Below are 14472 nucleotides of genomic sequence, written 5' to 3' on the forward strand. Positions count from 1 at the left end.
AAGAATAATCCGAACAGATCTCAAAGCTTGGGGTTAATTCATGGTGTTCATAACACTAGTAAATTTTGGGACTGGTGCCTTAATGTAAAGATGTGGCCTTTGGCTAGATGAAGATTAGTAAGCGAAAAGTTGTATAGCAGCTTCATTGATGTCCGAGCCCCTTTATGCAAAAAGTTAAGAACAGATGAACAGATAGATGTTTCTTATAGATTTTATACTCTTATAAATCTCTTACAGAGATATAAAATAAAGGATTTTCTGTCTCCTAAGCAAGCTAGTAAGAATATGTACCGATAACGGATCGAAATCAGTACAATTTACTTATATTACACCATCTTGATATCAATCTACAATGTAAAAGGATCTATCTATTACCTTCCATAGCTTCTACTTAGTCTGACACAATCATTCCATCATTCGAAAAAATCACTCGAAAAAGGCACTCTCCCAAAAATCGTAGCATAACAACATATCTCGCAAGTACCTTAAATAGAATAAAGGCACCTATTCACAATATCAATAAAGCATTAATCGTTGATTATATTATACGAAGATGCATCGCAATGTCTTATTATCCACGAAAGCGTCTGTCTAAAGTTAAATCTAATGTCATGATGGTTCATAATCCCTACGACGACATGCCACCCATCAAATGTAAAATAAAGCCGTCCTATTTCTACAATCTCAACGCAAGCCGCCAACCATCTCGCGCCATCCACACTAATTACAAACCCATCCCCTTTACCCTCTCCTCGAATGAAACAGGATCTACCATACATCCCCTCTACCAAGCCACCCTTGCCAACCATCCTTCCGGCCACTTCCTCACGTACAATTTCCTCACCTCATCTGTGAAAAGTATCCACATACCAAAACATAATGGAAAGAAGAAATATTCCGCTGGAATAGGGCTACTATTGATTGCAGATGTTAATCCTGGTATGTAGAGGAAGATAAAGATCACGACGAGGGCGAAAATTATGGCTGGGAAGAGCCAGAGATTTTGTGTTGCTTTGTTAAAGGCAGGAGGTTGTTGGAAAATTGAGAGACGGCGAGTGCGAGTTGCCTGGTTTGGGGTTAGTAAAGTTCGAAATAAGAGATTAATTAAAAGTGCTGAGGAGAAAGAGGAGGAGGTGAAAGTGAAGAAGGGCGACTTACCATCAAGTTGAACCATTGCATAATAACCAAATTGACAAAGTAAATACTGCTAGCCACAGCCAACACGTTTTGGACATGCTCGTCACTCAAATGGGGCGGGTAATTTCCATATCCCAACCACAAGATTGAAAACGTAACTCCTCGCCGTTGGCAATACCAATACGCCATGGCAAACGAGGCAATGGCTTCTTGCATACCCAGAAAGACATACGCATGGAAGAGTAATTTCCAATCAACCAACCTATCTTTCTTGACATCTCTTGGTTTCCTCAAAAGCACGTCAGCTTCCGGTTTTTCATAAGCAAGAACCGTCGCACCAGCACAATCCGTGAGACAACAGATCATAATCATGAGGAAAGAGCTGAGGATTTGAGGAAGACCGAGAATGACATTCGTAATGATGGGAAGAAATTCGCAAAAAGTTCCGGCGGGAAGAAGGTAGATGAGAGTTTTCTTGAGGTTGTCAAAGACTACACGACCGTATTTGACGGCTTCAACGACAGCGCCGAAAGAATCTAACAGGACCATATCAGCGGCTTCGATTGCGATATCGGAGCCACTTCCAAGTGCAATGCCAATGTCAGCGGCTTTTAGGGATGGAGCATCGTTGACACCATCGCCGGTCATCCCTACTATGTTCTCGCGTTTTTGAAATTCTGTACTGTTGTCAGCCATGTGCAGATTGATATGTGGGATGATTTTAAAAGCATACCTTTGACAATTCTTAGCTTCTGCTCAGGAGTAGTGCGTGCGAAGACAATTTCTTCATACTGGCAGAGCTGATCCCATTGACTATCATTTAAACTGATCAACTCCGGGCCACTGAGAGTTATGGACCTCGCGTCTCCATGCTTCGAGTCTGCATCTTTCTCAGAGATGACGCCGCTCGAAACACTTTTTGGTGTCTCCAATCCATTTCTGTCGAGCTTAGAAACATCATGAATCATGCCAGTGGGACTGGTGATGATACCACATTCGATAGCAATAGCTTGAGCAGTGAGTTTGAAATCGCCAGTGACCATGAAGATTCGTATGCCAGCTCTCCTTAGGACTTTTACCACCTCTGGTATTTCATCTCGGGGAGGATCCACAATGCCGACAAGCCCCACAAGAATCAAATGGCTACCAGCTTGTCGCATAATCTCGGCCTCAAAAGTGTTGTTTTCAGGATTATGCTGTCGTTGATGCCCGGTGAGCACTTTCCTTGCAAGTAAGATCACCCGCTTTCCCTGACTTGACCATTTATTTTTGATCACCTCTATAGAGTTCCTCATATCCGCGTTCAATGGGTACACATGACCATCTTCACCAACATATTTAGTGCAACGTTCGACAAGAATGTCTGGGGCACCTTTAACAGTCAATAGCAGATCCTCATTTTTCCATTCCGCCTGCTCCTGAGGTGATACCGCAAGTCCCAGACCTTCATGGTCGGATAGTGTCAAAGTTCTGATCATGAATTTATTCTTGCTGTTGAATGCTAGCTCGAAAGTCTTTCTCCATAACACATGTAACTGGCGAACATCCCCGAATGCCTCTGACAGTCGGAGGACCGCCTGATCTGTCGCATCTCCGGCAATCTTTCGTTCCGCAAGAGGTAAATGGAGCGTAGCAGCATCGAATTCACCGGCGTTGCATAGGCCTGCCAGAGATCGCAGCTGAGCCACACAATTAGTAGTCATGCCATTGGACTTCTGAAATTCGATGGCTTGCTCCGGAGTCATTGTCTTTTCTGCGATTGAGCACTCCGTTACAAACATTTTATTCTGAGAAGACGATTAGTTAGCTAAATCCCCGAAATGTCTAAAGATGAGTGTTACTTCTGTTACCTTTGTTAATGTCCCAGTCTTATCCGAGCAGATAACTGATACAGCTCCCAAGGTCTCGACAGTCTTTAACGACTTGCATAGGACTTGGTTTCTTTTCATTATATTCGCAGTAATGGTCAACGAAGCAGTTAGTGCGATAGGTAAGCCCTCAGGGATAAATGCAACTGCCACGGTCACGATATCTAGAAACCTGTTAGCCAAACGTTCCTTTCCAGTCCCAAGTGATAGTAGAGATGAGCTAAATAAAGAAAAACTACATACCAACAATTAATCCAGCAACGGTGATCCAGTCGGGATGTGAATGTCGCAACCATGCGGCCCAACAGATGATGACAACTATGTTGAAGAACACCATAATGGAACAGATGATTATGATAAACCTCAAGATCTCCCTCTGCAATGTGGTCATACCTGTCTTCGGAGTATTGGTTAATTTAGCAATCTTACCAAACACTGTCTTATCTCCCGTGCTGACAGTGACTCCTATTGCACTTCCAGAGATGCAATGCGTCCCCTGCATACCAATGTTATGCGTCTCTAAATAATTGAGATCTGTGTTCTCAATTGAACCTGGAATAGGTTGTGATTCTCCAGTCAGGATGGAGCGATCAAACTTCGCATCAGATGAGATTTCAATGAAACGAACATCTGCAGGGAGCTTATTACCAGACTTTATGTAAAGAATGTCACCGGGAACTAGACTGACTGCGGCAAGCTCCACGCGGTTGCCATCGCGGAGGACGAAGCAATCATCAGGAAGCATGCCAGAGATGGACGCCATTGTACGAGACGATGACCAATCCTGCCATGCATTGAATAAAGCTTGGATGACGAAGACGGCGTAAAGGACAATCGCAAGAGCTAGATTGGCCTGTGCTGGATTTGGTTCTCCGAGTGGTTCATAAGTAATAGTGACCAGGATACCACCGATCAATAAGACGGATCCAAATCCACCAAACAGATATCCAAAGACTAAGAATTGAGAGTATTAGAGCTTATCTAGATGACTAAAGGAAATGCATGTAACGCAAGTACATATGGAAACAGACTTACCCCTCGAGAGCAAATCCGAAGGTGGTTTCGAAGGCATATTCTTTCCAAACTCTTTCGTTTTGACCTCGACCTGTTCCTTGGAGAGACCTTCAGTAACTGATGTCTCCAGCCGACCTATTACGTCGTCTGTGGACAGAGTATGCCACTCTAAATCGCCAAGCTCAGCTGCAGCATCCTTCTTTGCACGATCTGCTTCAGCCCTTGGTATTTCCTTACTCTCTTCGATTGCAAATGAGACTGTGCGGTAAGTAATGGGCAGAGCAGTTGCTGGATCGATAGACACTCTGCGGCGTCTGGAACTTGTGGCGGATAGTTGTGAGCTATTTGTGATTGTCCGAGCCATTCTAGGAAGTGTGCTCGTCTGTCTGCCTGCCTCTTCATCTTGAGCGCCGAATCTGATTCGCATTTCTGGTCTAGGTTGGACATGAAAAATTTCGTCGTCCTGCTCCTCAGATGAGGCGTACATGGCTTTTCCCTCCATGTCTACGATCGTTGTAGGGTTGTTTGAAATATGGAGGTTCTAAATTCGCAGCAGCTGACCAAGAGTTTGGCAAAATATATTGCCACTGCAGCTTTGCCAACGCTAGAATTGGCAAGCAAGTAGGTAAAGAAGGCCAGCAGTGTAGCACGAGCGCTTTGCTCGGAGCAGCTTCAACTAGTCGTTCAGTGAAGGAGATGTGAATAGGCAGCGGAGAGTGAAAGCAATGCGGGTAACACAATGAGAATCGTTTTTGGAATATCAAGCAAGTCAATGACTTGAATTAACAGGAATGTTGAAGGAGATCAACGAACTTAAAGGCATCAGAAAAGTACTGTGATCTTCAGAAATATACTAACAAACACTTGCCGTGCTCGGAGGCAGCTGGGGGCAGTGCAAGAATCTCCCAAACATTAATGGGCCTTGTCCCTTTTGTTGACATTGTATAATTGTGTCCTGCCAGGAGCAGCGGTACAAGCGTGGGAGCATCTTTCCAATTTCCTGATAGCGGTGTAATTTCCATGAGGGATTTTCCAATCGGATGACAGCAACATAGCAGTACCTAGCACCAGCTGTACAACTGCACATAATATAAATTCACTTCTTCATTCCAGAAACCGAATATGGTCTAGATCTGTAAGCGATTGGCGTAGAGGGGCAAGCCATCTGATAGCGAAGCGACATCCCTTCAATTGTGATAAAATTTGAGCATGGTATCCAATTTATTTCATCTTCTGCACGTAAGGCGTTACATTCAAATCGCTCATACAAAAATGAACCCGTCAATTATATTATCAAACTGGATTATTATTAAAGACTTGGTCTTTGTGGGGGAGGATCCATTTGGAAACTTTTACTCACCAACACTTCGTACATTCGTGGCTGACTAGCCGCGAAATTTATATCTGGGAGATAAATCCCTCATGGACCAAACAGGGCTTCCTTGCTCAATTGGTTGTTTGTAGAAAGGATTTCTCGTGGCAATTTTCGTTGGTGCCATTGGATAATAACATAAGGTGCTATCTGTAAGGTCTTAAAGCATGTTCGAATGCACATTCTAAGATTTTGGAGTAAATCAAGATCGTGTTGAGATCAAGTCGTAGGAGTATTGTCGAAGATATATCAAAATCGTGGACACGTTTTGAAAGCACAAGGGCGTTTGCAGATCGCTTCGCTTAAGTAGGTACTTGGTCCATTATTCCTTTCAAAATCAAGCTTTTTTGGGGAAGAGATTTTAGCACGTTTTAGGCCCGGCTCTTTTGCCACAGGAAGCCTAGCGAGCTTGTAGTCGGGTCAATGATCTAAATTTGCTGGGTTGGCACGGTGGCTGGGTTAATTCCGTGCTAGTGTATGATGGAGTACGTCGTGGTGGGCGTTAGACAGGACTAGGTGGTAGACAAAAATACTTGACCTATTCCGTGTACGTACTAGATTTTTGGTACATAGCCCGCATTTTCTGTCCTCTCTCCGCGTGTAAAATGCTCACAAATTCCCTCATATTGACAAAAGCTTTGATTGACTGCTACAGCACTCAAGGTTCCATATATCGAAATTTCTCAATCCACCGGTTCTAGCAGAGGATACGGGAGACGGGAGAGCATTACATGCCTGAAAACAAGTCTGCAGAAGAAAGGCTTCTGTTGAAAGGTAATTATCGTCAGCAGTATTCCTATTCGCGCCTTACGCAACCTTTGAAAATTTGAAAGCTTTCCGGGAGTTCAAGAAGAAGTAAAGGCTTCGTCGAGAACAGTCGTCGTCAATAGATTTGTCCCACGCGAGTTAGAAGAAGCTTGTACAAATAAATAGCCCGGCAAGATACTACTACTGTAGGTACCGCCAACGTGTAAAATTCTACGTCCTGTAGTACTTCCTAATTTCCGTTCCGATGCATGGCGTAAAGTACAACAATGTACCCAGTTGCTAGCCTTGTGTAAGACCTCATTCCTACTTTCATTCTCGTGGTTTTCGTAGGGCTGGATCTTGGCCAGATCTTGGCCAGAAATTTTCATGAAAGTCATGTTACCATAGATTTATCACCAGCTCCTAAAGCTACCAATGGTTTCTTTTCTTCGAGAATAAGATTGGGGGTCATGTTCTGAATCTGGAGAGTGCCGTGGGGGTTGGTGATTTGCGTGATTTATGCCTATGAGCACAACGTCGGTGCCTTTCAAGTAGCAGATGGTGATTTGCTGCCATTTCTTTCGCTATCGTGACGAGACCTACTATTTGCCCCATTTTTCTGCAGCTTCTTAACCATTCGTCGATGGGCACGGGTTGCAGAATGCACTTGCCATTGACCTTCTGTCATAACGACAATGTGGCATATTTCGCATTTTTTTGGCACCCAACGAGCTTTGCTTTGGGTGTGCTGCAAAGGCTTTTCGGGATTTAAGAATTCCCCGGCTAGGGTAGACATTTCGCTGGGCGTGGGGAGCTTGTTACCAAGGAGGAAATTTTGCGTAATATCAATAGCAGGACCTGACACGTTCTCCGACCAGGCTAAAATGTCTGTTCCATCGAGGAGAAATAGTCTGTCAAGAGCATTTTTTTGAATAAGGCTCGGTATCAATTTGAGACTGATCCATCGGATTTGTCGCTTAGCATACTGTCGCGTGGCAGCTTTCATTTTTTCCAACGAATCATTACGAAGGATATCTTGCTTTTTGGGGTTTCCGCCTTCCTGCTCAAGAGCGGCAAGGTATAGCTCAAACTCTTTCCAGCCGATAGAGACCCATATGCCACGAGAGAGATCAAGATCAGCGCCGCGACGAACGTATTGTTGACGAGTTGTCTCCATGGACTTGACTTCGTCTAGCAAACCTACATCAATCATCTTATCTACTCGTTTGTCAAGCCTCGATTTAAGAACATCTGATTCCGCATGTACCCAGAATAGCAATGGCGAGCCTATCTCGAACCTGTCTGGAGATTTTAAGTAGCCGTCTAAATTTGCTTGTGCTATGGCTTTGGCCTCTTTCTGCTCTCTGTAAATATCGGAGGCTTTCTTTCCACAAGTCAAGAATATTTGAAGTGATGTCTGAATTTTGCGACGGTCGTTGGGATGCCACTGCGCAGCCATAAGTGGATCAACCTCCCTCAATCGATCTAATAATTGGTCCGTAGGTGCATCGAGGATTGGAAATCGTTTGGATAACTCTTCTAGAGGAAGTTGTTCATCATCCTGGCCTTCCATGGAAGCTTTTCCAGAGGAGACGAGCTCATGTTCGAACAGAAGAGACTGCGTATAATAGTGAGTTCCTCCTACTACAATGGGTAGTCGTCCCCTTGATCGAATTTCTCGAATTATTTGGCTAGCTTGCTTCCTAAATGTTCCCACTGTCCATGTTTCCGCATTCAGAGGAATGAAACCTAGCAAGTGATGCGGAACACCATTCTGTTCTTCGACAGTAACTTTATTTGTAATTATAGGCAGACCCTCATACATTTGTACAGCATCACCATTTATTATTTCGCCATTAAAGCGTTTCGCAAGGTCGATTGCCAGCTGTAGAATGATTAACCTTCAACCCCAACCGAGGACGCGCAGACTTACTTGTGATTTTCCCGTACCAGTTGCCCCGAGAACATATATCAAAGGATCTCTAGGGATGAGACGAGCCATCTTTGATGATTTTCCAATTTTGTTGTGTATTTGATGGAACATTAGGAAGACTTTAGTCGAGTGATGCGACTGGATAATTTGGAACTTTTAAGCAAAAATAGTAGTGTCAGCCTTGTCAGCCTCGCAAGCACGGCTACATTCATCTGCCAATCTTAAGACTTGATTAGTCGATATTGATAAGTACAAGGAACGCAGGTACTCTTCTACCAACAATTTTTGTCGCACCATTCGGGCAATGAAGCGGGAAACCATGAAGCTCTCCGGAACGAACATTAAGGAAGAGTCAGCGGGGACCTGAAACCCATCTAAGAGCTCACCATGAGCTGGTATATTGCTCACCATCCTTCAACAAGACAATGATAAATGTGAGGCTATGATGATGTACTTGAATGTGAATTACTTCGGATTTTGCCAAGTACCGTCCTATGATACCCCCTTATGCTATACCAGTAAATGCTCAATGTGCAGTTCCATAACACCCTGCCAGAGAATATTGAAACTGTCGGAAAAGCCCTATGATACAATATCCTCAAGAATATTCTCTAATTCCTCTTTTCTAAAGGGCACAGATAGCATTTCTATCCCCAAAGCATCCTTCTTACTCTCTATCATTTGGTGGTCATGAAATCTGAGAAAGAATTAGTTGTCAAGCATTGATATGAACTGGAAAAACTTACTCTTTCAGCAATGTCCTGAAGTTCATCTCATTGCTGCAAATAAACTCCTCCACAGCTTTTTGGTATAGCACCCTGTATTCCACACCAGGTTCACTCTTCCTACCAGTAGATCCATGTAATCCATCCTCATCATCACCATCAATATGTTCATCTACGCGAATATCATCCATAGCTGCAAGCTGTTCACCTACCAAAACCCTGAAAAGATTCTTTGCATTTTCCGGCAGACTTTTAAGCACAAAGCCTACACCTCCTTTACCTCCTACTTTGCGCCCGCTTCTTCCAAGAAGGTCATGCACCTCGTCTACAACGTCAACCTCTACTGTGTAAGGCAGAAAGGTCGTGCAATCGTGAAATAGAAAGTTGAACGCTGCACGAAGTGAACTATCCCAAAGCAAATGAAAGGAAGGGTGGTCTACAGACACAACTAAATGTACCTGTGGGTGAGAACCCAAACGTGAGAGTATCATTTGAGATGCAGGGCGACGGAGAGCAGATCCATCAAGGGAATGTATAATGAGAGTCACATGTTGAGTCTTGTCTTCATCAAGTAAATTCGTGAGGTTTTCAAACATTTCTGCTGGCTGTGAACCTATTTTCGTGCCGTTGCCAGAAATAGAGCCGGCTATTGTATTCAAAAGATCTCGAATTGTGAGGTTTTGTACATAACCATTTACCACGACTATTTTCTCTCGGGAATGGTCAACCATTTTGCTGTAGATATGCTCAGCAAATTTGAGGAGAAGAGACCTTTTTGACCCCCAACCGTAGATACAAATGTTGAAGTCCTGACAGAGCTCAAATTGCCATTGATTGAAAGATTTGGCATGCACATCTTGTAAGAAATTCATATCGTCTTCATGCTGGTCTTTGTAGCTGCCGGCAAGACTAAAATACTCTTCATGGTCGAGTAACGCCAAGGAAGACAAATTAGAATTTGCAGTCTTGGACCTTCCAGGCCTATTTTGAGAGAAGTATAGTTCGTGAGACGAAAGGTCTTGAGGTGGTGTCAAAGATCTCTGTCGAGTTTTCGATCCTTTGATTCGCCCTCGTCCCCTTTTGGAAGGTGTAGATGATTCGCCTATAGCTTCAGATACTTGATTTGTATCATTCTCTATTTCCGCTTCATCATCACCCTCTGAATCATAAATTTGGTTCGCAATATCTTCTTCCTCGTCATCATTATCGCTTGTATTGCCAAGTACCGTACGCTCAATGAGTGTCCTAGTACTCTTCCTTCTAGCTGATCTATCGATGTTGCGACGAAGGCGCGGAGTTTCATCTGTTCCAGTTATACCTTTGGCCTTTACGGGAGTTGCAAATAGTTTATTTCCATGCCTTATAGACCTAGGAGTAGACTGATTCTGAGCTGTAATAGGGCTCAAGGTTAGACGACTCGGCGAACCATCATCCTCAGACTGAGATTTTGATAGTACAGCATTGTTGCGGACCGGGTTTGATTCGCCATTCTCTGCAGAATCTTCGGAATCAACATCGTTCTCTTTTTCCACTGCAAGTGTTCGAGTTCCTTTCCCGTTTTTCGAATCTGGAGAGACGGCATCAACCGTGGAATGATGTACTGATATTGCATTACTTGATCGAGTTCGCTTCACATTTAGATCTTGGTCGCCATTCCTACTTGCCTTCCCATCTTGTTCTTTTCTCTTCATTGCGAACAGGAAGGTGTTATGTTTATCCGGACAACCATTAGAATGTTAAAGGGATTTGTTCCCTTAAATTTCACAAGGCTATCAATTGTCCGATAAGGCTTTGTGAACTCCCATGCGATGTTGTGAGATTACTGCAGGCAGGGCTAAAACGCGGGGACTTTGCGGTTGCTTAGCATAATCGCGTCCTATGCAATACCCTTGTAAGTAAACAAAAAACGCTCAAGCATTAATCGTACTTTCCAAAAATGGTCATTGAATGACTTTAATGATTTTGACGACCAACACCTAGAGTTAATGAATCTGTGGCCACTTTGATGAGCTTTGCAAGTGATTTCTATTAATTCTTTGCAATTGCTACGTCAAATATGCTTAACTGGTGGCTAGGACGGCCTGATGGTGCCGAGCGTGTTGCAGGTATGGACATCATCAACCATGAATTGCCTTGTGTATAGAAGACACAAAAATCACAAAAATGCTCACACTCTACAGGTGCCGATCCCGATGCAGAAGCTCCAGAGACTCCTGCCCCGGTGTTTGCTGCTCGCGCACTCAAAAGTGCCTTCTTTGGTACACCTGGCCTCCCTCTAGATGATACGCTTTACGGAATTGAGAATGAGGACGATCCAACAACTAGCAGAGATACCCGATTGCCACATTATCTCTCGGCCTCTCCATCAAAGCCGCCAGGAATTTTGATGACACCTGGGACTGCGGCAACTCGAAGAAAGACGGTGTCGTTCGGATCAGATGTCGATGACAATGAGGGAAAGGACAGGCCGCAGAAAATTGTTGGCAGGGCAGCAACACCAGGAAAAGTCCTTGCCTCACGGTCCTCTCAGGCGGAAGAATTATCGCAGCCAAGCAGAAAGACTTCGCTTCTGAAAACATTAGAAAATTCTCGTGGGTCAGACAGCGCATTCAGAAGGCGCAATCAATTTTCTGCGGCCTCTTCGATATTACCAAATTCGACTTTGACCAAGGAAAAAGATGTAGTGAAATCAAATGATACGAAAGAAGCCAAAAAATCACGGTCGAATGGTTTAGAATTGGCGAAAGAACCCGTACCCGGAGCCGACAGCGATGCAGACGTGACAGTTGATATCAATGACCCCCGATCACAGTCCGGGAAATTCTGGAAATCCGAATTCCAAAAGTACCACGATGAGGCGCAGACTCAAATGAAGAAGCTGGTAGAGTACAAGCAGCTCGCAAAGTCTTATGCCAAGAAGAAAGATGCAGAAGCTCTCGATCTTGCAGAAAAGTTGAAGGAAGAGCAAGCAAAAGTCGCTACAATGGAGAATAACATTACTGAGCTGATGTCGCAAATTGCAGCAGAAGGGAAAGTAAGGGGGGATACTTCTCCGGAGCTCATGAGAGAACTTGCTCGCCAGACTGCTTTGGCCTTTCAATATCGTGTTCAGGTAGAAGAATTTCGCAAAGCCATGGAAGGGGATGGAAGTCTTGCCGCAGCAGTTCCAAAAACTGAATCGAGGAACTCGAAGAACGAACCTAGAGACACAATATCTCTCCAGAATGAATTAGATCAAGCCTTACAAGCTCTAGCAACCGCCGATAGAACTGTTTCCAAGCTGCAAGGTGAAAACAATAAGCTTTCACAGGATTTGCTTCATTCTGAATTGCGATTCGAGAAGCACACCGAAAGTTGGGAGAAGCGTCTGAAGCTTGCTGAAGAACAACGTCAAAAAAAAGATGAGCGGCTTCAAACCCTTCAAAAAGACTACGATCACATCAAGCAAACAGCAAAGAATTCAAGACGTGATGCAGAGCACCTTCTAAGAAAGCGACATGACCAAGTAGTGGAATTGAAGAAGGAGAATGCATCATTGAAGAGTGAGCAATCAACCACAAAGGATTTGCAACAAGCTCTTCACAGTAAGTCCGTTGAATATGATACGATGGTCGATAGATATGAGAAGGAGATGGCCAAATTGAGAGAAGCTGTGCGTGGGTCTACCTATGACGACGTGACAGAGTCAGGCTTTGATTTATTTCGAACAAGGAGCCATCCAACCGAGAAATCGTATGCTTTTACAAGTAACATACCGGTGTTGAGTCAATCTATTACACGCCCGTCGAAGACAATGGCCTCATCTAAGCCTGCAAATTTCGAAGCACCTCTTGAAAGCACACAAAGATCATCACACGCAGCCTTGTCTGAGATTACCAATGTTGCAACTACGGAACAATTTGCTTTCCAAAAATCGAAGAAAGTTGACTACACTCCTCTCGCCAACCGTTTTGCCGATTTCACTCTCGATTCATTAAACACTAACATGCAAACTGAAGACCCATCCTTGCCTCTCCTCCCTACACGAAAAAGTCATGAGAGGTGCCTAGCCAGTCCCCGACCCAAGATATTTAACATTCCCTCGAGTCCTCCTAAAGCAACAGTCTCTCGATCTCGCCCTGTTGACCCGTTGAGATCGAATAACGAATGTACGGTACCCCACTCGACCACTATTGCTTCGAGCCGAAGATCCAGCCCATCAAAGTGTGCTTTGCCTCCTGACAGAGTTGCAGCTGCCAAAGCAAGGTTAGCACAAAAAAATGCCGAGAAAAAAAGAGCTCAAGCATTAGGGACAGATAGCATTAGATAACTTCCGTTCAGTTTCGACATTGTTCATGTTGTGGTTTTGGAGTCAAGGGTACATTATTTTATGGAAGTTCATGCTCAGCATGGCGCTTGGTGTTGGTGGCAATACTAACTGGGGCGGCGTCATATTGAGTTTGTGCTACGATACCTCGAAGACATATATAGCTTCACTTTCTTCCATCAATTCATCGCATTTTGATCATTGAAAATAACTCTATACATTCACATAATAACACGCCACCGAAAATTGTCAAGTCATCCGGTATTTAGTACATTTCTGTTCAAGCTATGTACTGTCTGAAAGTTTCGCACCATGTTCAAAAGCAAGAAGTGATTTCATCATTGAAGACAGGATGAGAATCAAATATTAAAAGGGGCGTGTTCGCTTACAGTCCTAGGTGCAATCTAGCGATCTCGCTCACTGCATAAGTAAAACCCTCGAGGCAAAGTGAGTAATATTTGAAGCAAGAGTACATCTATGATCACATTTCCAGAGGCATATGACACGGTATCCGCGCTTCGATAAAGTCCCACTTAATGCCACCTAGGGTCCTTGTGATTGATTGCTTATCGTTAGGAACTACTCTGTGCCCCTCGTCTCTGGTGGCTCCTCTTCATGATACCGGAGAATATGCTGACCTCGGGAAATGCTTAATAATACTCGAAAATATTTGTAGGAAAAATTACCATGTGAAGTAGATAGGTATGTATTTGTAGGAAGTTTACATGGGGAACGAACCCGAAATTGATTCGCTTTATTGCTATTAAACCGGTCTAAAAAATACTGGTTGCATACTCTTTAATAATGCAAGACAAGTGGCTGCTTGCTGATGGATGTCTACGGCTTTGAGATTCGCACAACTCGGGGTTTACCTATTTTTGGAGATAAGCAAGTGCACGACAACTTACTTTGACTATCCTGACACTTTCTAATCCACTTTAGTAAAAGCTTAAAGCCTTTTCGGCGGATTCAGTGAATAATGCTTGTCATACGATCCTTGTACGGTACATGAAGGCGAATCGCTGGTCCCCGAAAAATACCGTAGCAGCGCAGCATAGGCAAATCTGCCAGCGAAATAGGGTTGGTACAAAACCACAGCACAAATCCATCCTTCAACTTCTCACCACTTCACTCATACAACTAACTCCCTCTTTCTCGAGGCTACATTGAAAGCTACTACATACTCCAGATCGATCCATAATTTTGAGACTATCCACCACTCTACACCCAACATTTGGCACGGATAGTTTCACTTTCGATTACCTTGTTGGTCATCCACCCTTAACAACCTCATTCGAGTCGTTTGTCTCAGCCAAACCAACCGCACAACTGCAACAGCAGTCCTATCCAACTCGACTCTGATTCTCTCG

At 43.9% G+C, this 14472-nt stretch overlaps 4 protein-coding genes across 4 annotated transcripts; 1 reads left to right on the forward strand and 3 right to left on the reverse strand.

Moving 5' to 3' along the window:
• Positions 1-784: 784 nt before the first annotated feature.
• On the reverse strand, positions 785-4521 carry SS1G_00628 (hypothetical protein; the record flags this gene model as incomplete). Its single annotated transcript, XM_001598489.1, has 6 exons — positions 785-1066; positions 1159-1814; positions 1871-2924; positions 2988-3169; positions 3249-3959; positions 4041-4521. 6 exons carry the CDS (start codon positions 4519-4521, stop codon positions 785-787), a joined length of 3366 nt encoding a protein of 1121 aa, XP_001598539.1.
• A 2164-nt stretch (positions 4522-6685) lies between these two features.
• On the reverse strand, positions 6686-8140 carry SS1G_00629 (hypothetical protein; the record flags this gene model as incomplete). Its single annotated transcript, XM_001598490.1, has 2 exons — positions 6686-8023; positions 8072-8140. 2 exons carry the CDS (start codon positions 8138-8140, stop codon positions 6686-6688), a joined length of 1407 nt encoding a protein of 468 aa, XP_001598540.1.
• A 513-nt stretch (positions 8141-8653) lies between these two features.
• On the reverse strand, positions 8654-10487 carry SS1G_00630 (hypothetical protein; the record flags this gene model as incomplete). Its single annotated transcript, XM_001598491.1, has 2 exons — positions 8654-8768; positions 8818-10487. The coding sequence occupies 2 exons, from the start codon at positions 10485-10487 to the stop codon at positions 8654-8656; spliced, it is 1785 nt and encodes a 594-aa protein (XP_001598541.1).
• Positions 10488-10852: 365 nt separating this feature from the next.
• Positions 10853-13105, forward strand: SS1G_00631 (hypothetical protein; the record flags this gene model as incomplete). The annotated part of the gene is made up of 2 exons (XM_001598492.1): positions 10853-10901; positions 10977-13105. The coding sequence occupies 2 exons, from the start codon at positions 10853-10855 to the stop codon at positions 13103-13105; spliced, it is 2178 nt and encodes a 725-aa protein (XP_001598542.1).
• Positions 13106-14472: the final 1367 nt, after the last annotated feature.

This window comes from Sclerotinia sclerotiorum, genomic scaffold (assembly GCF_000146945.2).
Source record: "Sclerotinia sclerotiorum 1980 UF-70 scaffold_1 genomic scaffold, whole genome shotgun sequence".
NCBI classification, from domain to species: Eukaryota; Fungi; Ascomycota; class Leotiomycetes; order Helotiales; family Sclerotiniaceae; genus Sclerotinia; species Sclerotinia sclerotiorum.